The 23040-nt window shown below is 36.6% G+C and overlaps 3 protein-coding genes and 1 pseudogene across 4 annotated transcripts; 1 reads left to right on the top strand and 3 right to left on the bottom strand.

Annotated features, from left to right (window-relative positions):
- Positions 1-1129: 1129 nt before the first annotated feature.
- LOC111788442 (CASP-like protein 4D1) lies at positions 1130-2939 on the bottom strand. The gene is made up of 3 exons (XM_023668776.1): positions 2791-2939; positions 2552-2684; positions 1130-1585 (listed from the first exon to the last, which is right to left on the bottom strand). The coding sequence occupies exons 1-3, from the start codon at positions 2937-2939 to the stop codon at positions 1130-1132; spliced, it is 738 nt and encodes a 245-aa protein (XP_023524544.1).
- Positions 2940-3673: 734 nt separating this feature from the next.
- On the bottom strand, positions 3674-7729 carry LOC111788523 (transmembrane 9 superfamily member 3). The gene is made up of 7 exons (XM_023668862.1): positions 7529-7729; positions 6895-6935; positions 6203-6785; positions 5941-6078; positions 5678-5834; positions 5115-5599; positions 3674-4247 (listed from the first exon to the last, which is right to left on the bottom strand). The coding sequence occupies exons 1-7, from the start codon at positions 7678-7680 to the stop codon at positions 4028-4030; spliced, it is 1776 nt and encodes a 591-aa protein (XP_023524630.1). The 5' UTR covers positions 7681-7729; the 3' UTR covers positions 3674-4027.
- Positions 7730-11958: 4229 nt separating this feature from the next.
- On the top strand, positions 11959-20601 carry LOC111787674. Of its 2 annotated transcripts, XM_023667692.1 has the most exons (10): positions 11966-12090; positions 12358-12480; positions 12620-12666; positions 12835-14037; positions 14693-16058; positions 16895-17174; positions 17396-17503; positions 17582-17860; positions 18162-18305; positions 19805-20601. In XM_023667692.1, exons 4-10 carry the CDS (start codon positions 12852-12854, stop codon positions 19991-19993), a joined length of 3552 nt encoding a protein of 1183 aa, XP_023523460.1. In that variant the 5' UTR covers positions 11966-12090; positions 12358-12480; positions 12620-12666; positions 12835-12851; the 3' UTR covers positions 19994-20601. The 2 variants fall into 2 exon arrangements, with proteins under 2 accessions (XP_023523459.1, XP_023523460.1); XM_023667691.1 differs by lacking the exon at positions 12358-12480 and having other exon boundaries at positions 11959-12090.
- Positions 20602-21271: 670 nt separating this feature from the next.
- LOC111788441 lies at positions 21272-22064 on the bottom strand (annotated as a pseudogene).
- Between the last annotated feature and the right edge of the window lie 976 nt (positions 22065-23040).

Here is a 23040-nt window from a genome sequence, read left to right as displayed (position 1 = left end):
AGCTATATCGTCCCGACGAGGTGACAAAGTTGAGGCAGCAAAGGGTAATCATGAGAAATGGGTTGCAGGCACGGACCCATAAGTTTTAGGCATCTCTTTTATTTTATGGTATAAAAGTAGTGATGACCATGTGAGTTCGGAAATTCATATCTTCACATTGAAAAAATAAAATAAAAATTAAAAATTAGGATCGAAAAATTGTAAAAATATTTTATTTTTGTATCTAATAATTATTAAAAATCATATATATTTTTATTTTGTCTATTTTATGATATTGAATAAATTTAAAAATATGATTTAAAATTAATAAAAATGAAAATATAATTAAGTTGATTTTAAAATATTTAATAATAAAAAGAAACCAGACAAAAGCCTAAAAGTTGTTACAGATTCACCTAATAATACCATATTTGGAATAATAAATATTTTTGCATTAAAAAAAGAAATAATTAATTTTATAAATCATTAAGTTTAGTTTGAGTTAGTTTTTTTTTTTTTTTTTTATTGAATTTTTGAAAATTTGAAAATCCCGGTTGACAAGTGTATTGACATTTTTTAGTCGAGTTAACCTAATCAGCTTGAAAATAGGGTTACAATTCATCTCCAGTATATATATATATATATTTTTTTTTTGTTGAATTTTTGAAAACGGGGAATTTAGGTTGGCCAGTAGATTGACATTTTTTGTCTGGTCAACCCAACCAACTTGAAAATAGGATTTCAATCGGACTCTACCATACTTTTAAAATTATTTTAAAAATTAAGATTGTTACAACATGATCCTACGTTACTTTTAATATTGTTAGTGATGTGTAATCAGTGAATGCTTGATATTTGAGTTATTAACGAGATAAATATGATTTTTTCAATAATTAAAAAANCTGTTCAGATGGTTCGTGGACTCTGTTCAGATGGTTCGAGTCACTTACACAACAACTTAAAATTTTAAATTGGTCTCAAAGATTCTCACCGCCCAACTCGGAGGAAAAAAAAAAAGAAATGTAAACTTAAATTTATTCGTACAAGATTATATATATTTATAAATAATAAAATGATTTCTCTAAAGCTAAAGAATACACGAGAGAGAAGAAACGAGTGAACATGAAAAGCAACGGTGAAATGGGAAAAATCAAGTGGAAGAGGTCTCCGTAGGTTGGGCCTCGACCTTTTGGGCCTGTGGAGATTGGGCATCAACCTGTTGAGCCCGTGGAGATTGGGCCTCGACTGTATGGGCCTGTGGGGATTGGGCCTCGACTGTGTGGGCCTGTGGAGATTGGGCCTTGCACTTTTGGGCCTGGGGAGAATGGGCCTCAAGATCTTGGGTGGTGGGAATAGGTTTGAGCCGATTGAATGGTGAGAGGAGGAGGATAGTGGCGATGGAGAGGAAAGCAAGGAAGAGAATGGCAGAGGCGATATTGGCCCTATCGAAGAAATCGTCAACCAACCACTTCTGCTGATCCAATGCTGCAAACAACACTCCGCAATCGCCGATGCCGTTCTCGACAACTTGATTCAGTAACATTTTACGATCCGCCGACACCGCAAGGCCCGCCCCCGCCGCCGATACCAACACCCAACTTATCACCTGCCTTTCCCATTTGGATATCAGCGAGATTTCAACAAATTAGGTTAAGTTATTTCTATTTGGTTTCTCGGTTTTAAAATAAATGATCCTAAGTAGACATTGCTGGGTACATATCGTCGCCAGCTTTATAGTTTTAAAACGCATGTACTAGTTAGAGATTTTCACACTTATAGGAAATGTTTCGTTTCCCTCTCCAACGAGGTGGGATTCCACAATCCACCCCTTGGAGTCCGATGCCACGGTTATGCTCGTCTAAGGCATGTTGCCCATGCCGCATGCCCATCATAAGCCAAACCCCCCGACGTATTTCTAGGAAGTAGGACGTATTTCCAGGAAGTAGGACGTATTTCCAGGAAGTAGGACGTATTTCCAGGAAGTAGGACGTATTTCCAGGAAGTAGGACGTATTTCTAGGCTTGCTAGACATGAAATGCCTCAAAATGTACTATAGGAGATATGACTAGTTGTCGACGTCTCCCTACCAATAGTTATATACTGTGAGTTGTTGTTGTTACTCTTTTGCTTGCATATATAACGTCTCTTTCAAAATCTCTATTTTGAAAATCTCTCTACCCTCGCTCTCTAAAACCTTCTTCTTAAACCGAGGCCAGAGTCTCGAGCATACATCGCTTGGCCGTAGACGATGAAAGAATGAATTGGCTTAACTCACTTGTTGTTGGAAAGTGAGTGTCGCACAATCGCAAGTCCGCTGCCATCAAGAGTGCGATTGTGACACCTGGCGTCCTCTTGTTTAAAAATTATCCTTATTCTTTCAAAATTAATGATATTTTATCTTTGAAAAACGCTTTCAAGATTAACTTTGGATAAAAATTCGTTGGACAAAAAATTAATGTGATGATGACTTGAAACACCATGATGCTGAGGTTAAGTTTGAAAGAACAATATTCTCGATAATTTTCGTTAAGGAAATCAACGAAGAAGATAGTAAAGTGGTGATCACACAAACCTGGTCAGTGTAGTAATTGAATTGAGGGAGTCCGTTCCAAAATGGTATGTTTTTGGTAACCGCATAGTATATAGAGAAACCCAGTTGTAGTATTGTATGGACCAACCCTATGATTGCCACGGACAAAACGTACCTGCATGAAGAAGAAATTTTAGGTCATGAATTAGACGTACCTGCATGAAGAAGAAATTTTAGGTCATGAATTAGAATGGATATTAGAAATAGGCCGAACAGAGAACCTGTATCCTTGAATGTCATTGAAGGTTGATTCAGAGCCATCAATGAGGACCAGTTTGTCGGTGGCAATTACGACCAAGGCGATGAAGAGACATATGAAGGCGAAGATTCGAAGTCCAATCCCGATGAACGCTACCACCATACGATCCATCGACCTCACACTTAGAGCTTCCTACCTTACCTATTACATCCCTTACCTTCTTTTATAACATCAAAGTTCTGTCTCGTTTACATCATCAAATTCACATTACATTACAATAAAATTGAAACAAGGAGCCACTCAGCTTTGGTCATGTCTCCATACCTTCCCATCAATGTCTTACCACAATATAGCTGGCTTTTCTCTATAGTTTTTTTATTCCTCGTTTCGTCTCAATCTTTGTTCTTCTTTGTTCTTCTTCAAACTCACCGGCGAAACTGTAAGGAACACTCAAATATGATGAATTTGACACATGTTTAGTTAAAATACGAAACTTAAACACCCTCATTTTCGGGTCATTTTCCATAGGTGTCAAACATTGACACTTTTTGTCCTGTTTGAGACGAAGGTTATTAACTCGTTCAGAATTAACTCGTTCAGAAAAGTTGTTTTCTCATTTTACAGATGTTGTCCTCTCCTCAGAAGTTTTTAAAACGTGTTTACTAGAGAGAGATTTTCACACACTTATAAAAAATGCTTCGTCCAACCTCCGACGATCTTCTTATTAGGCAGCTTCCCATTTCGAATTTACTTTGGGACAAAACGGATGCAAGGAGTTTCTCAGGCCAAATGGGTTAAGCTAACACAATTTGAGATGGTTCATTCTGTTTATCTAAACATGAATTTGAATAGATTTCCTCCCAATATAGTGTGGAAAGGTTTTCAAGAAATTGAGGAACAATTGACTAACCAAACGAATTCAATTCCTCTGACGAGTATTTCATCATAAAAGAGTGTTGATACTAGTGAGGAACAACAACAATGTAATGAACAAAGATTATAACAAAAGTATTGGAACTAATGTAATGGTACAGACTCAGTTTCCCCAAGTTGGTGTATCTAGCACGTTCATCCGTCCTGTCACCATGCTTCTCTACTCTTAAAAGCATAATATCTAAAGAAATTGTTCTTTGCTTTTTGAGACATATTATCAAAAGGACAAAAAAGAACTGCATGTAACCTTTCTACATTGAAACCTATGAATATGAAAAGTTACAGAAACATAACTCTGTCTCAGTATTGAGTAAAGGGTACCAGGGCTACTCGCACTTGATGGATCGATATATGTGGCGGACAAAAAGCAAAGCAGCTCGAAAACCGATAGCTCCAAGCATCAGGAAGAACCCATAGCAGACGCAAGCCATGTAGCCGAAGAAAAATGATGTTTGCATGAACCCGGACATATCTGAGCGAGCGTAGTAGTAGTACAAACAATATGCATAGATAAATAAGCCAGTTGACCCGCCGCAAAGAAAAGATCTGAAAAAGAATGAAGGCAAAGGAGTTTAACAAATTAAGCATGGATATGCATTCCATGTCACAGTGCTCAAGAGGTTAGATGGATTAGAAAAAAAGAAATATTGAAAGCACATTTCAACAGGTCTATGATATACATCAAAGATATTCAAATACCCACATGATATCCCATCTCATCTAACATTGCTAGTACCAGCACGTAAATGCAACCTAAATATTCTAGAATTCATGGATAGATGTTCAATCTGACGCCTGTGACAAGTTCTCCAAGAGAAATGTATGCCAAACAAAGAATCATAAAGTAACAGCTGGTGAAGAAAACATTTAGATCCATTAACGACTACTATAAGAAATCTAACAGATAATATTCAACTGCCATGAAATCTGACAGCAAATATCAGCAGCCAGAATAATATAAATTACTCACAGAAACACCTTTCTTGCAGGGCTTAAGCAACCAATTTTTTTTTCAAAGTAATAAAAGCTACCAGAAGGGTAAGGTAATGTTTGAGAAAGGGAAGAAAAGGAGGAGGAGAAGAAAACACGAAGCTGGTTTTTTTTTGGTGACAACAAAATCATTCTGAAGGACTATCACGAACTTCTCAGACCTTTTATCTCGTAAACATTTCACATAAATGCCATGTTCAACTAGAAACCATGAAAGCAGGCTTTATCCTGCCTCTATATCATCAGAAATATAGTGGAAGAAAAAAATGAGCAAAAAGAATATCCACTTAAATACTCTCCTACTAATTAGTAATATAAATTTAAAAGAACAAAAAAGGATGAAAAGAAACACACGGCTTAGTGACAAAAGTTGTAAAATTACTAAAGAATGCAATTAATCACAAAGGAGTAGCAGTTGCATACCTCCACCACCATTCATGGTCCTCGGCAGCAAGTTGGAAGTATGTTAATGCCACAGTAATGAATGCTGTAACTATCAGGAGAATGATGAAGACAATAAACAAGATGCTGTATATGGTGTAAATCCTGTGGCCCCACACACTTGCAAATATGTAGTATAACTCAATATATATGGCACTGAAAGGCAGAAATCCTGCCATTGCCATCTGTGGAATTGTTCCACGGTACCAAGGCAGAGATGGAATCTCTCTAGGATATTTGGTGGTACGAACTGGAGCTTGAAATTCAGCCTTGCTGTTTTTACCAGCAATCCCACCCAACACCAGCAACGGCGAAGTTACAAGAGTCCATATGAGAACTATTACAACTATTGTACCAAAAGGAAGGGCAGCAGTTGCTGTATAGGCGATTGCAACGGTATTTAGAAAGCAAAATGTCAGAAACAGAGGCCCACAGAAAAGGCATCCCGTCAACAGTAGATTCCTGACCTGTCATTGAGAAGTTGAAGACCTTGTTAGCCCAAAATACTGAAGTAATTAAAAGAAGATAATTCAAAGAGAAATTACCCAGTTTGATCCCTCAAGCTGGCAATAAAAGGAAGTTGCAACATAGCCAGCAATCCCAGATGTGAGAGCATAGATAACAACTAGTGCAGTAAACAATGCTCCTCGGTTGTATGGATAAAACACTCCAACAAGCGCAAGTATGAAAATGAACACCGTACTGTAGAGAGAAATGTATAATTAATAAAAAAATACAGTGGATGGTGGAACCAGGGGTTTATAATAAATATTAGCTTTGATGGTCGACAAGATACGTTATGACTTACAGTGTAAACAGTTGGGTACCAGAACCAAGACAAGCTGCAAAAAGAGACTTGTGTTTTGGGTACCTAAATACATCGCCATGAATGTATTTCCACCCAGTCTCTTCCTGGTCCTCAGCTGATTCCTCATCATGGGCATATCTATATCATAGACACAGAAGGGTAACATAAAATGACAGTGGCTTCTTAGAGAAAAGCACAAATAGAAATAAAAGGCAGAACAAACACTCGAAAAAAAAAAAGTAAGAATACTAAATTTTCTTACTTGACAAAGTCATTCTTAAGCACTCGCATAAGAATGGTGGCAAGAAATCCAGTAAGGAGGAGGACAGTTACACATGAGTTTATGATTGAGAACCAATGAATTTCCAAATGGTGAGGCAGTGACGAGGATTGGGAATATTTATCCATCCTATTCTCAAATGGGGTGGTCGTCTCCTTCCATTTTACAGTGTATAGAAATTCAACATCAACTTCCTTGTCCTCAGTGAGATCGACAAGGGCATTGGGGTCTGTTCTGACGTTTATTTCAATAACACGATCCTTGTTATAAAAGATATCAAAATGGATATGCTTGTAAAGGTAATATTTGAAATCACTTGGTTCTTTTCCTTCCTTGTCAACCTTCCCTATGAAACCCCAAATCGGCAAATCATCATAATACATTTGAAAGTAGTAGTCCTTGTCTACTGCAGCACGAAATTTAGCAACCTCTTCCTTCGACAGTTTTTTCTTGCAAACAGAAACAGAATCCTTCTCTTGCAAGAAGTCAAGTTTGTATGGGGCACTAACTAAACGATCTCCATTTAATACTTCACCAAGAGCCTCCTTTTTCTCCTTCACATGATCTGCAATTTAGATTCATCTAATTGGTTTTCCATCTAACAAATATACTCTACAGTGTAAAACTGTGTTTCACGAGGAAATGGGGGAAGAATTAACACAAGGGATACATACCTGGTACGCAGAATGGGAGATCAAAGTAGCGATAAGTTTCACTGTAACCAAAAGAAAACAAAAGTGCAATATATGTTAGAGAAAATAGATAGCAATTTACAACACCTTCAAACGCCTATGCAACAGTATCATATACTCCTCATAAGTTAGGGCCTAGAGAAAACAAAAAACATACTTCTACGAACCCAGAATTGAGTAAACCTAATAGCCCGAAATATGAAAATTGGGATATTCTATCAAGAAGGCACGCCACCGAAACAAAGTCAGTGAGGCTGTCACTTCGTCAAGGGAATAAAACAGCATATCTCGAAGACGGAATCTCGAGTGTCTTGAATATTCCTCACGTATTTAACCGAAGACCAACATTTTTCAAAAACAATAAGATTACAGTAATCAATTTAGCTCAAAGATTAAGCAGATCAGAAGTAACATTTCGCAGTCAACGCATTGACTGCACAAAATAGCTCAGATCTGGATAGAAATCACGAAATCTACAAGTAATTGAATCCAACGAAACCTAGCGGGTACAACTCCAGGAAATTAAAATTGAAGTAGCAGAGGAGAAACAGCGACAAAAATCGTAGATCTCAAATGAAATTGAAGAAGACGAAGGTAGAAGATTCGATGAAATTACCTCGGATTATGAAATGGACCAACTTTGTTAGCATAGAGAGGAACAGACTCTCCATCTTTGTAACGATGATCCGATCCATCAGATCTCACGCGAACAGATCCGCAGACAAGAACAAGTAAGGCGATGAACACCACCGCCCCAAATCTCCCCATTGCGAAGGAAGCAGGAAGGGAAATGGGAAAGATGGGGAGAGGGAGAGGGAGAGGGCGTTTTAAGGCCTGGGGTTTGTGTGTTCGTTGGTTCGTTGGTTCGTTGGTGAGCCTACGCTGATATGCACCACAGTGAAAGTGAAAGAGATGTGGCGCCGTTTAAAGACGTTTGATGGCTCACCCACGGCTACAGTGGCGGGCACTTGGAAGGCCACTTCTTCGTCCCTTTTACGCTTCCACGCCCCGCTTTTTTCCCCTAATTTTTTTCACATTAATATTCCTAATTATTTTATATTTATCTTCATCCAACAATTTAATTCCATTTGGTCTTAATTAATTATTGTGCAATTTTGTAATCTACTCAAAGTCACAATTCAACGATGATTAGCGTTAAAACGTGACCCTAACTCAACCGTAATTGACATGTATATCAATTCAGAGATACGGATTGAGTTGGGTTGGTTTGGAAAATCTTTTGTTCGAACCCAAAATTTTGGGTTCGGTGAATATGTGACCTGAATGACTAGAATAGGGTTCATAACTCAACTCGTCACAGCCCAACTCTCTATTTTTTGGTTGAGTTGAGCTGTTCTACTTATCCACCATACATGTTCAGTTAATAATTAAAATCTCGTACAATTTAAATATCAAACATTTATAAGTCTATCACTAACATTTGTTACACACGTTAAATATTGTTAATTTTTTTTGTTAAGTCAGGCAGGGTTGAATTAGGCTGTGACTGTATTTTTGGGTCAGTCAGGTTGACCCAACTAAAAGAATGTCATTTTGCGGACCAAACAAGTAGGTTGACCCAACTAAAAGAATGTCATTTTGCGGACCAAACAAGTCGGAATTAGGTTGTCCAAATTTATCAGATTACGTAAAAACATCTCTACAAATGTTGTTGAATTGAAAAAAAAAAAAAAACAATTAAAACACTTTAGATCTGTGTCAAACATGTCTCCTAACTTAAGACTACGCATTTAAATATGAGTCTACCCTATGCACGTGCCTCAGTCTCTGCTTGCGATGCCGCCGTCCTCTGTACAATTGTGCCTTGCCTTTACCTGAAAAATGATGAGGCATACTTACTGAGTATTATATATATATTTAAATTCTAGTCTTAAGTTAGATTGGATTGTTTTGCATTTCATTGTTTTAAACTATTTCAGTATTTCTTAACTGTGTTTTTCAGAGAAAAAGTCGTTTTAAACGTTTTTCAAAATTTAAGTTATAAATGATGCTCATGTAAGAGTTATATTTCCACATTAGAGATGAGCATAAAGATATATTTATGGTTGTTTTGAAGAAATAATTTAAATAATCGAAATAAAATAAGAAATTATAGAAATGGGAAGAAATAACCCGGTGCTTTATCATTAATTAATATATATACCACGTCATTGAATGAATTGTTTAAAATGATAGTATATTACAAGCAAGGGTGGGATGAATAGGATGAGCATAAGAATGAACTAGAACATGGATAACGTAGTGGTTCGAGCTGGTCGAGATTACGAAATTACTAACTGAACCTCATTAATTGAGTCGGGCAGAAGCCCTGTTAGCAAAGAAAATTCATCCATGACTAATGCTCGTAATGCACATAAAAACTATAGTCAACTAGAAATGTTTTCTTCTTCAATTACCAAATGACCAAAAAACCGAACCAACAAATTGATCTGTCGGTACCTTAGATGGAATCAAATCCCATTAAACATGTACAACATTCAATCAATATGGAAAATCGTTGTATGATTTGTCCCGATCACTAAGAACGTTTACCAGCACCACGTGCAATAAATTGATTCGAGTTTTGAACAATCACGTGTCAATTTCGAGTAATAATTTTTTATGCCAACAAGCACGAAGCATCCACTTGCAACACTCACTCCACTGTTAGCGTTATTGTCATTATTTAATCAAACTTTTAATTAAAAAAATTAACATAAAAACTTTCAACAATTACAAAAACTAAAATATAATAAAAAAATACGATATTTTAAGCATGATTTGCTGGAAGTAATTCCATGTCGAGTGACCTTTCTTTATGTTGCTGTGAGTGAGGACAAAACATGCTGGAAGAATTTGTGGAGCCATCAAGTGCCAAATTTAGATACTCTTCACTCTTAAAATGACTCGTCTTAGTTTGATATTTTCCATTTTTAGTAGCGAGAAGTAAGTAACGTGAGCATGTTGTAAAGGGTTGCTGGAGCCATCAAGTGCCAAATTTGGATTTCGATTCCTGAGCATGGGTCGGTTCGCTCAGGTGATCTTCCCTTATCTTCCCTAACGTTCAGAGTTGTTCCAGGTTGAGAAAGGGGCACGCACCGGCCGAACGCTATGAATGAATAAGAAATAGACAAGGGAATCAATGATTCTTATTCCACTGAGTTGAAGCTAGCAACATGTCGATTACACACCGGAGGTTGGTAAGAACTGAGGAACAATGCCCCCTAACCTAAGTGGGCCTACCTGCCTATTCCGACCGGGGAGAACAAGCCATTCGACAGGGAGATTAAATTGCGGAGGCTTCGTTACAAAAGACTTTGAACGTGAGAATAGTGTGGTGCTTGCCATAATAGTCTCAATACTCAAATTAACATAGAGAATTTGAACGTGAAAAAAGTTGTGAGAAGGAGGAAGAGCTAACGATCTCTAAGAGACTCTTTTCAAGAATTTTTTACAAATCAGGTTAAAAAATGAACCAAAATTTAACACTAACCCTACGAGAGGGTCGACCTTACCAAATTGAACGTAGAGGGTCAACTTTACCCTCGACTTCTTGCATGTTAGGTTAAAGATTATGTAACGACCCAGATCCACCGCTAGCAGATATTGTCCTCTTTGGGCTTTCCCTTTCGGACTTCCCCTCAAGACTTTAAAACGCGTCTGTTAGGGGAAGATTTTCACACCCTTATTAAGGGTGATTTGTTCTCCTCCTCAACCAATGTTGGACATCACAGATTAACTAAACCAAACACAAAGAATACGAGTCGGGAGTGGATCGAGCCTACCATCGACCTGTTGCTGAGGTCAAGGATGTTTCCATTGATGGCCAATTTTGTGAGGAAACATAGAGTGATTGATTGGATATGAAGAATAAGGAATCCTATTCCATTTATATTCCCTCTTGCATCACTTGCCCTTATTTGTGGACAATAATATATATATATATATATTAATTCCAAATTTAATTTTAAAAAGTGTTTAATAGGCATGCGAATCAATATCCACGTCATTCGCATTTATTAAAATAAAATATCAATATCCACGTCAAGTAGATAATTATCACTGATAACCTTAAAAATTTTAAAATTAATTGATTTATACCATATAAATATAAATTTTATATTTAATAAAAGTCTATAATTTTAATTTATATATTACAAAATCAATTCATAATAGTGTTAGACGAACACGACTCTGGTATGATATTGTCCACTTTGAGCATAAGCTCTCATGGCTTTGTTTTGGCTTCCTCAAAAGGTCTCCCCTCAATGGAGTTAGTATTCCTCACTTATAAACCTATAATCATTTCCTAAATTAGCCGACGTGGAACTTTGATCATCCAACACCTCCCCTCGAACAAAGTGCGCCTCCCCTTAATCGAAGCTCGACTCCTTTGGAGTCCTAGTCATTTTTTACTACCTTCGAGGAGGCTTAGCTCCTTTTCTTTTTGGAGTTCTTTGTTCGATACTTGAGAATTTATCAATCTATTGGCACGACTAAGTTTAGGGCATGACTCTAATACCATGTTAGACGAACACGACTCTCCACAATAGTATGATATTGTCCACTTTGAGCATAAGCTCTCATGGCTTTGCTTTGAGCTTCCCCAAAAGGCCTCACCCCAATGGAGTTAGTATAAGTCCGGTATCGGCTAATTTAGGGAATGATCATGGATTTTTAAGTGAGGAATACCAATTTCATTGGGGTGAGGCCGAAGCCATGAGAGCTTATGCTCAAAGTGGACAATATCATACAATTGTGGAGAGTCGTGTTCGTCTAACAAATAGATCATCCTCTTCTTTAAAAATATATTTAATTTTTTAAAATATCCATATTAATAAAATACTCACATTTTTTTAAAATAATTTAAAAAATTTAAGAATTAAAAAAAAAAAAAAAGAGAAAAAAAAAGGAAATATTATTTAAAATAATGGGGAAAAAAACAATGAATGCCTCGAAAAGTATCTAAGTGGCCATAGGTCCACGAGTTCAATTCGAGACAGCAGGCTGGGCTCCGAGAGACAAAAGGGCAGTGGGAGGAGAGATAGAGAGAGAGGAAGAAAAAAAAAAAAAAAAAAAAAAANAAAAACCCAAAGCGTAGCAGGCGGCAGCGACACCGCGGAAACCGCCCATCGCCGCTCTCTCGCCACCACTTCCTCTTTTACCAGCATCCTGCAGGTCCTCCCTCCTCTCTTACCATCTCCATTTTTATTTTTCGTTTGTAATTTCTCTTTTTCAGGCATGTGCCTCGTTTTAGTTTTCCCCCCTTTTTTATTTCTGTAAATAAACATACATGGTTATTGTTCTTGGGGGTGAAAGGAACAAAATCGTCAGATCCCGCTTGTTTTAGGGTTTCTGAGAATGTTTCGTTTTCGGTCGAGATGTCGTTAAGGTGGTGTCGGAATGAATTCTGCTTCACTTTATGTTGAGTCCCTTTGGATTCAGGTGATTCTGGACATCCCAATACAACGGGGTTTGTGTGCCTTTTGTTACCCGGTGCCCCATTTTCGTTCGCAATTTAAGAATCGTTGGTTGATCGGCGGTAGAAAAGGGTTTCTGGCTGGATGCGTAGGATTGTTTTGCAGCTTCGATTTTCTTACTTTTCTTACAGGAAAACGTTATTTTTCATTTGTTGAATGCTCTTTTTATGTACGGGAAGAAACATGTTTCAATTTTCTAAATCTTGGATTTCCCTTTTGTTCCACAGCGCGAGGAGACAGAATAATGTTGCCGCTGAGTTGAGCATAGTAGAAGGTCAGTTTCCTTTAATTATGGTAAAAGAATCTAGTGAAATGCCGTTATACCATGCACATATCTTCTTCATTCCCTCATTTCCTTTGCATGCAATGGAGTTTACGTCTCAGTAATGTTGTGATATAATTTGTTAACATGAGTCCCATACCAACTTCGATGGCTTTGCAGATTTTTAGAAGCTGAAAATGGTTCAATCAAATTCAATCGATGTAATTCTGGACTTCTTAAAACAGAACCAGTTCACAAGAGCCGAGGCAGCGTTACGAAGTGAGCTCAGTAACCACCCAGATTTGAATGGTCTTCTCAAGAAACTTACACTTGACGAGAAGAGTTTAGGGGATACATTGGAGGTAGAAAATGGGGACAAAGCAATGGTGGAGAACCGACTGACAGGTTCACAAAATAATCTTGATGTTTCCAAGGAACTTATTGTGAAGGAAATAGAGTGCGGAAGTAGTAGAAATGGTGCTGAAAGCAAATGGAAAAATGATTCTGGAGAGAGGAATAAATCAAACGAAGCAGTTGGAACGAGTGACAGGAGCTTCGCTTTTTCTCAGGGCTCAGATGATACTGTGCTTGATCTATATTCATGGAAAGTCAAATCTAGCAATGGTCCGGTTGGAATCTCTCAGAATGATGGGTTCAAGGATACAATTAACTTTCCTGAGCTTCAGGTATCTGAAAAATCCAGATATCATACTGGAGAAGTTTCTGAATCAAGAAAAGTCAACTTCAAAGCAGGTGAAGGTGTTGTTTCATCTGGTGAAACGAGAGACTTGTGGCATGGAAGTGGTAGCAAAGCAAATGTGGAAACCAAATATGACGTCTCCCAAAATTCTGAACCGAAGGAATTAGATCAGCAAGTTAAGGCTACTTCTGCATATACAAAAGAGAACGCTGCTGATATTTCATGGTATAAAGGTAAGGAATCTTTGCCATCAGATTTGTTGAAAAATTGTTCTGTGAAGACTGTTTTCCCATTTTCCAAGGGAGATGTGTCAAACTGTTATGATAGCACGATTTGTTCTGACAAACTAGATACAAAGAGAAAAACAGAGGTGAGTGATATAAGGGCAACGATTAAAGAGCAGGTAGATGAAGTGGGAAGGAGTTTATATTTTGACAGATCTCAGGACAGTACTGAGCAAAAAACTCTAACCAGTTTAAGTTTAGCTCTTGTGGCTGAAAGTCATGAGGAAATGCCTCGATTGCCACCTGTCAAACTGAAGTCTGAAGACAAGCCTTTAAGTCTTAATTGGAAGGAAAACTTTGAGAGTGATGGACAAATTGCAAAATTTACTGGCATGGACAGCTCCCTTCTTATAGGGTCTTATCTGGATGTTCCTGTTGGGCAAGAAATTTCCTCTGCGGGTATGCTCTTACACCAACAGATATAACTTCTTTTATTCTATCACAATTTGACAATTTGTGGATAATTTTCTGTTCGTTATCATTATTTCCTGATAATTTCGATGTTTTTCTTTCCTGATAATTTCGATGTTTTTCTTTCCTTGCACTGTCTTAATTTAAAATTGGTATTGACTTGAATAATCTCTCAAGCCAGATGAGACCTTTTTTTTCATGATTCTGCAAACATACGGGTTGGCCAAATTAATATGCTTATTTTGTTTTATTTTTTAATTTTTACGTTCCTAATGATAATAAAGTATTTCTGCCTAATTATTGTTAGACTTAATTGGTGGTGGTTTTGTTTTTCTCCAAAGCATGCAATTTCCCTTACACATTGTAGTACCTCTTATGACAATGATAATTTAAATTTGCATGATATTTGATGATTTCATGTTAGTAGATGTAACCTGGACGCCATCGTTGTTTGGCAAGGCTGTATGGCTTTTTATTTGATGAATTAATGTTTGGTACTTTAGTATTTCATTTCAATCACATGGTAACTGCATAGTGATTGCACATATGTGATTCAGAGTATGTTGACCTAAGATTTTAGTGCATTTATCATGTAAATTCTATACTAAAATCCTAATGATATAATTTTGAGTTTAAATTGAAGGTGGAAAGAGGAATGCTGGTGGCAGTTGGTTGTCTGTAAGCCAGGGAATTGCAGAGGATACATCTGATTTAGTTTCTGGTTTTGCCACTGTTGGTGATGGCTTAAGTGAGTCTCTGGACTATCCAAATGAGTATTGGGACTCTGATGAATATGATGACGATGATGACGTTGGGTACATGCGACAACCTATCGAGGATGAAGCATGGTTCTTGGCTCATGAGATTGATTATCCAAGTGACAATGAAAAGGGAACAGGGCATGGAAGTGTCCCAGATATGCAGGATAGAGCTCAAACCAAATGTGAGGATGATGATCAATCTTTTGCTGAGGAGGACTCTTATTTTTCTGGTGAACAGTATTTTCAATCAAAACATATTCAACCCGTTACAAACTCAGAGGATCCTATGGGGCTGACTGTGACTGAAATGTATGGGAGGACCAATAAGAATGATTTAATGGCTCAATATGATGGGCAGTTGATGGATGAAGAGGAACTAAACTTGATGCGTGCTGAACCTGTGTGGCAAGGTTTTGTCACCCAGACTAATGAGTTGATAATGTTAGGGGATGGGAAAGTTGTGAATGAGTCTAGAAAACAAAGGCTTGATGATATTTGTATGGATGATGATCAGCTTGGTTCGGTTAGATCAATTGGTGTGGGGATCAATAGTGATGTGGCAGATTTTGGCAGTGAAGTACGTGAAAGCTTGGTGGGAGGCAGCAGTGAGGGGGATTTAGAATATTTCCATGACCATGAGGTTGGAGTTGGTGCCTCCAGACTTCCTTATCATGATTCAGAGAAAAAATATTTGGATAGATCGAAAAGGGATAAGAAAAGCTCTAGTAAACAGCAACCAAATAAACAATCATCTGGGAACGATACAAGCATGTCTTCACAGATCCAGAATCAAACTGATGGGGGATTTTCATTTCCCCCACCCTTGAGAGATAGACAATTAGTACAGGCAAGCTCTGGCAAGTCTTTGTGGTCTAACAACTCTAACAGAGTGGTTAGTGATGAAAATGATGCCTCTTTGAATGCTTTGATGCAATCTGATGATATGCTTGCTTGGCGACAAAAAAATTCTGATTCTTCTCCTGATAATAGTCTTAGGGATGAAAATAATGCTAATGCTGTAAGGTCCGAAAGTTCAAGTCCTTCCATGCTTTCCAACTATCATTACACGGAAAGAAGGCACACCAAGATAGAAAATGATGATAAAATTAGTAGCATAAGGGAAGAAGACCCTGTGGCATCACTCGAGGATGAAGAGGCAGCTGCTGTACAAGAGCAAGTAAGGCAGATAAGGTCTCAGGAGGAGGAATTTGAGTCCTTCAACCTCAAAATTGTTCATCGTAAGAACAGGTATGCCCCGGATATCACCCATCAATGTTGAATTTATCAATCGCTGTTTCTGACTTGAGATTTTATTGTTGAGTGATCTGAGGACTGATTAAAAATGGACACAATATGTAAGTCGCACATATGTTTCTGTTTTTTTTGCTCTCATAATAAAAAAGTGTTCTCCACTCTATCTTCTCATAGAAAATCTTCATGCTTCTTCTACAAGTATCGGTGCCTTCAAATGCTGTTTTTCTTACTTGTTAGGAGTTTATGATGTCTTACTTGCGCCAATTATATGAACTATGTAAATTTTGTTTCAGGACTGATTTATACTGAATACTTTTAATATTTATTGATGAGCATATTCATCTGGAATTTTAATTGAAAAAATGGTTCTTTTTCTCTGTCTTAGGAGTGCTGGAATGTCTGAAGGTGTATGAATTTGCAAATGGGTAGAAGATTCTAGATTTGTAATTAACCAAATGGCAACTATTTTCTCTGTACTTTCATCTTTCCCTGTTTCCTTTTATGTGAACTGTCTGGTTCTTTGGCTCGATGATCCATATAATGTTCCTGAAGGGATATGATGACTTATTCTTCTGATATTGCACACTAATATTTTGGGCCCCTATTTATTTATTTTTATTGAGTAATGGAACACTTCATGATTTGTTTTTTATATCATTCATACTATAAACCGGAAGTTGTTCTTTTGTGTTTGTATTGTAGTAAGATATTTAATTTCTTCTAAGTTCTTTGGAAGTTAGAAGAAGTTTTTGTGGAACGTTTTTAAGTCTATTATTATGAATACTTATAATTATTTCCACGATTTTGATATTTGTGTTATTGTTGCCTAGAACTGGTTTTGAGGAGGACAAGAATTTCCATGTGGTATTAAATTCTGTAATAGCCGGACGCTATCATGTTACTGAATATCTTGGGTCAGCTGCATTCAGCAAGGCTATACAAGCACATGATTTGCACACAGGCATGGATGTATGTATAAAAATTATAAAGAACAACAAGGATTTTTTTGATCAGAGCCTTGATGAAATAAAGCTTCTAAAATATGTTAATAAGCACGACCCAGGAGACAAATACCACCTTCTACGACTATATGATTACTTCTACTATCGGGTAAGTGCTGAATGGTAATGCATGTAAGTCAGTGGTTGATTATTTTTTCCCTTGTCTAATCATATTTAGTCGTTTGTAGTAATTGTTATTAAATAATCCCTCATATTTCCAGGGTGTATGAAAGGCATATAGTGCCAAATTAGCATTTATTGCCATTTTTTATCCTTAACATTGTCTCAATAGGTTTTAATAATTGGTTAAATTCCCCTCTTCCCCTCCAGGAGCATCTGTTAATTGTGTGTGAACTTCTGAAGGCAAACCTATATGAGTTTCACAAATTTAATAGAGAATCAGGAGGTGAAGTGTACTTCACCATGCCAAGATTGCAGGTGTGTGAAGGTCAATAACTTTGTTAATTTTTTTTGGGAGTGGTATTGGCCTAAACCAATGAAAATTGTTCTTTGCAGTCAATTACAATACAATGCCTGGAGGCACTTCAGTTTTTGCATGGTCTTGATCTTATACATTGTGACTTGAAGCCTGAAAATATATTGGTGAAAAGTTACAGTAGATGTGAGGTGAAAGTTATTGATCTTGGAAGTAGTTGTTTTGAGACAGATCATCTATGCTCCTATGTTCAATCTCGATCCTATCGGGCCCCAGAGGTTATCTTGGGACTTCCATATGATAAGAAGATAGACATATGGTCTCTTGGCTGTATCTTGGCAGAACTTTGTACTGGCAATGTAAGGTTACTCGACCACTTTTTTCGCCAATATTTGTTATACTTCTGAAGGATTTTCTAACTTCAGAATTAACAATCATGAAGCCTTTATGATGGAGTTGAAAATCTTGACACAATTTCCTTCTCACATCATCTAGTGGTTTTTACATATTTATGCTGAATAATTGCATAGTGTAGGGCATTCAAGTTTCCAAAATTACATAATAGCTTTTGAACATCTCTTGTAAGCTCTTCACAATTAAACAGTTAGCCTAAGAGGAGCCAAAGCAAGCAAGAATTTTCTCATGATATTTCACTTGCAGGTTCTGTTTCAAAATGATTCTCCTGCCACGTTACTTGCTAGAGTGATCGGAATTATAAGTCCCATTGATCAAAGTATGCTTGCTAAGGGACGAGATACATACAAGTATTTTACCAAAAATCATATGCTGTATGAACGAAATCAGGTAAAAATGTACTCTATCTTAAAGTGTATCATTGCCTGTGTTACGAAGCCTCATTTTTCTTCAAAGCCATTCATTTAGTTCTCAACTATTCTGCATAGTATGTTAAAGGTAGAGGAGATGGTTGTTGCAGTTTTTTGTTACGCACATGCAGTTTCATGTTTTCATATAATTTTACTGCTTATTTTTCCTAGACCATATACAGAATGAACTCTTATAATGAGGTGAAAATGTGATGCTAGTATTTGGAAAATCGTCTCTATCACATTAGTTAATTCAACTTTGTCTAGATCTCTTTTTAGGATCAACTTATTTATCTACTTTATTTTATTTTTTTATTTTATTGTGAGTCGGAGAGTCACGATAAATAATAATAGAAAATCTTGCATGAATGCATGCTCCTGGAGGGACCTAATTGTTCCAAGAAAGTCTTTTTGGAGGTTTAGGACAACATATGTCTATCTTCTTCCTACTCACACCTTGCATCAAACAACCAAAAAGAAGAAAGAGAAAGAAAGAGAAGATAGTCCCAAAAAAGCACAGAACATCCAGTGGCAGAAAAAGAGCTTCCCTTCACGAGGACTGCCCTGAGTCATACCAGATGATCTCGTTAAGATTAGGAAATGTCAAGAATAGTCTGTTTTGTTGCAATCCCTAATAAAACTAAGTTGGATAAATTTCAGCGAATGATTCATAAAGGTAAAATTTTCAGTAATAAAGAACTTCCTGAATAAGTCCTAACACGTTGAACACCAATCTATCTGGGAAATCATTTGACATTGCCGCGTGAGAGCTCAAAGCAATGCTGGTTAATTAGTTTGGCCTGAGATTGAGGTTCTTTCCTTTTAATGCGTTTTGCTTTGTGTTTAATGATATACTTTGGCTACTTCCATTAAGGAATAAGTAATTATGAGATTCGTAATACATTCTTTGTTGGACGGATATGTATTATGTCTGTTGCATGTGACTTTGGTGCTCGGTTGTTATTCTTTTCACTTCCCTGGCCAAATTTCTGAGGTGTTTTATATGGTCTGTATCCCCATCTGTTTGATTAAAGATCAGATCACGAACATTAATTTTATGGGTATTGGATTTTATGTAGCTCATGATTTCTGGACGCCTTTTAGTATTCTTTATCCAATTAATAGACATGATAGTATCCATTTGGTTAGCTTGGGCAACATTCGTGTGCTAACTGAGTTATATTTGGAATTCTTTATTGTTTGTTGAAAGCCTTGATGCCATGATGACATTTTATTTTAAATTTCACTTGATTACCTTGGCAAGCAAAGAACGTTTGCCCTGTACTTCTGTTGGGCCATTCAACATCTTTTGAATTACTTTTTCACGCTGGTGCAATCCTAACTACCTTTATTCTATAATTTCCCTCACCTGTCATTCTTTCTCCTTTCTTTCCTTTTTTATTTTTTAATTGACACCTACGATCGGGTTCTTGTTCATGTTTATCACGTCATTTTACACAAATTTTCATCTTTTTCCAGGAAAGCAATAGACTGGAATATCTCATACCGAAAAAGACATCGTTAAGGCACCGATTGCCAATGGGGGATCAAGGTTTCATCGACTTTGTTGCCCATCTGCTTGAGATAAATCCCAAGAAACGCCCTTCTGCATCAGAGGCACTTAAACACCCATGGCTATCTTATCCTTATGAACCTATTTCTTCATGAACCAGCATCATCTGAAGTAACTTGGTTCTGATAATATATTACAGCTGCCCTCATGATTGTAGTTTATTGGCTTTTCAAGCAGGATGGAGCTGCATGTGATTCATGGTTAACTTGGTTGGCTTTACTTACTGATTTTTGAAGGGATTTTTGCACTTCAAATTTCTTCCCAATCGAATGAAAAGGTTTGTTCAGCTTTTCTTGTTGTACCGAACTTTTTACCCCCACACCAAGTTGTCCCCTATTTAACCACAATCGAAATGTAGTTTTTGATGACTTATGTATTCTTGGGGTTTCTTTATTTTTATCACTTTGGAAAAGGGGGCAATCTTGTTGTAAATGTGTGATAATTCTTTAGGTTATCAGTCATATTTTGCTAAAGTACTTGCTTATCCAAATTTGAAGCAAGGTCAGTGATGCTACGTTAGAGTATTTTTAGTCTAAGCCTTGCGACCCTCTGGTTCCTTTGGGTCTTCCTTTTGTTCTTGTATCAGGATTCAGTCTGTCGTGAGTGTCTGTTAGACTTATTAGGTAGTAGGCCTTTTACTGCAATCTCTAGGGTGTCTGATGGCTGAAGAAATGAGTATCCCACGTTCATATTGATACTGATATTTCTAAATGTGACTACAAATATCAATTCCCATTTCCCCCCCATTAACTTTTTTGTGCTGTGACATTGAACTCCAAGCTGTTTACGACACGAATTGACGACGATGTACTAAAGACTAATTCTGTATATAATTCGCTTATGACACGCAGTGTGTTTGTTTGTGTGGTTTCTCTTTTCTTCACAGGTGATTTCTTTTGATCAATCAAACGGTAAAAATGATGAGAACGAGAGATACAATTTGAATTCTTTGTGGGATTTTGTTTAGTATTTTATTGAACTCGTGTGTTAGGAAATATCAATATAGATGTCTTGACTGTTTAGTTATATTCGTGTCTATGCTAAGAATCTGATCCTAATAGTTTAGACCATTACAAGTTAACCCTTTCTTAGATCATTAGTTTAATCTTTTCGTTCTTAGTATGTGTTAAAAGATAACGAGTTATTATAAGTTAAGCTTTCGCGTGTGGATGGGCTAGTTACAGTCGAGGCTATGGCAAGAAACTAGATTTACGAAGCCAAGTTCAGTTCTAGGGTTTAGTAAGTTGTTTTTGAGTAATTGACTTAGTTTTAGTGCCATTCACAAAATATATCATCCAAATATTGATATTCCTTTGAAATAAGCAATAAATGGTATAACTAAGTAATTTAAGAAACATGTTGAAGAATCTTAGCTAGGAGATAGAGGTTTGGGCAGCAAAGAAATCAATGAATGGAACTACCTTCTCCTCATCCTTGTGGGTTCCTCGAATAACAACGTCATGGCCGGTGTCGGCGGTCGTGGCAGCTTTTTGATTAACTTCTTTATCATCTTTTCTCGAGTGGTCTATCACTTCACTTCCATTACTAGATTCTGTATTCAAGTGGAGAAAGTTGTAAATATCCACACCGTGATTTCTATCTGAAACGCAAACGTGTCATTATGAGAGGTATTGTCGTCTCAACTGGACGAGGCTTTTCTAAAAAAACTACTAAAAGTAGAATTATGAAACGGTACACTCAAAATAGACAATATCATACCACTATGAATATCGGTTATTCCTAACATAGTCTTGACCCAGTATTTGGAGGCTCGTCTCGACATTCGAGACCTAATGACATGTCAATGGTTCTTGACTGCATTGTCAGTGCGGCCAGGGAAAAGCCTAGAGATGATGGCCCATCTGTTGCCATGAATGGTATGCGCCACCAACAGCCTCTGGTCTTCCTCTTGGGTGAAGGGGTCTCTGTTTATGCGAGGATCCAACTGATTAAACCATCTCAAACGGCAGCTCTTCCCTGAAGGGAATAAAAACAATGAGAAGGGTATTGTAGATTTAATGAAGAACATATAATTTACCCACCGGATCTTCCTTGAAGGCTTTGAGCAATGGCGTTCCAGTTATGAGGGCCATGTCGCTCCACCAACGCCCGCAGCTTGTGGTCTTCTGCAGGGCGCCAATGGCCTCTGCTATGTGTCACGGTCATGCTCGTCCAAATATGATCCGATGTGATCACATTAGAAGGGGTTGCTTTCTTCTCACTCGTTTATTTGGTATCGTTTATAATCTTGTATCTTATTCATGTCATTTGATAGTGTACAACTTAGATAACTAAAGCTCGGTGTGACAAGTGTTTAATTTTTTTGTTTTTGTTTTTCGAAAATTAAAGTTATAAACACTCCTTCTACCTATTAGGTTTCTTTGTTTTGTTATCTATTATTTTTCATAAACAATTTCAAAATCTAAAATAAGCGTTTGAAAACTAAAAAAGAAAGTAAGAATTGGTAAAAAATTATAAGAAAACAAATTGAATTTTCAAAAACTAAAAAAAATCCGAAAACCCATTATAGAGAAAAATGGTATGAAAATAAAAATAATTAAAAAAAAAATAAATAATTATCAAGGGAGACTCAAATATGATCTAAATCGTGCTTTTATACCAACCCTTAATTGTGATATTACAAACTCACAACTACTCTATTCCTAAAAAGTAATCTTAAAAGTTAGATAAATATATAAGTAAAATATAAAATTAAAATGCTAAATCATGAACTAATAAAAATAAATGAAATAACTAACAAAAAAAAATATATATATATATATATATATTATATTATATAAATTTTAAGTAAATTAAGACATGGAAGAGGGCAGAGGTAGTTGGGAAATGGCTACCAAACCAAAACAACAAACAGACACCTTCATTAATTAATTGGTTTAATTAGGCAGCAAAATGAGTTTTAATTATTTTAATTAATTATAATTAATTATAATAATGCTTATAGCAACCTCCATCATCTAATACATATAAAACAAGCAAATTGTGGGAATATTAGGTAACAACAAACTCTCTCTCTATACATACATATATATATATATACATACATATATATATATATATACATACATATATATATATATACATACATATATATATATATATACATACATATATATATATA

The sequence above is a fragment of the Cucurbita pepo genome, chromosome LG02 (assembly GCF_002806865.2).
Source record: "Cucurbita pepo subsp. pepo cultivar mu-cu-16 chromosome LG02, ASM280686v2, whole genome shotgun sequence".
Lineage (NCBI taxonomy): Eukaryota > Viridiplantae > Streptophyta > Magnoliopsida > Cucurbitales > Cucurbitaceae > Cucurbita > Cucurbita pepo.
This window is presented reverse-complemented; position numbering and strand designations above follow the sequence as displayed.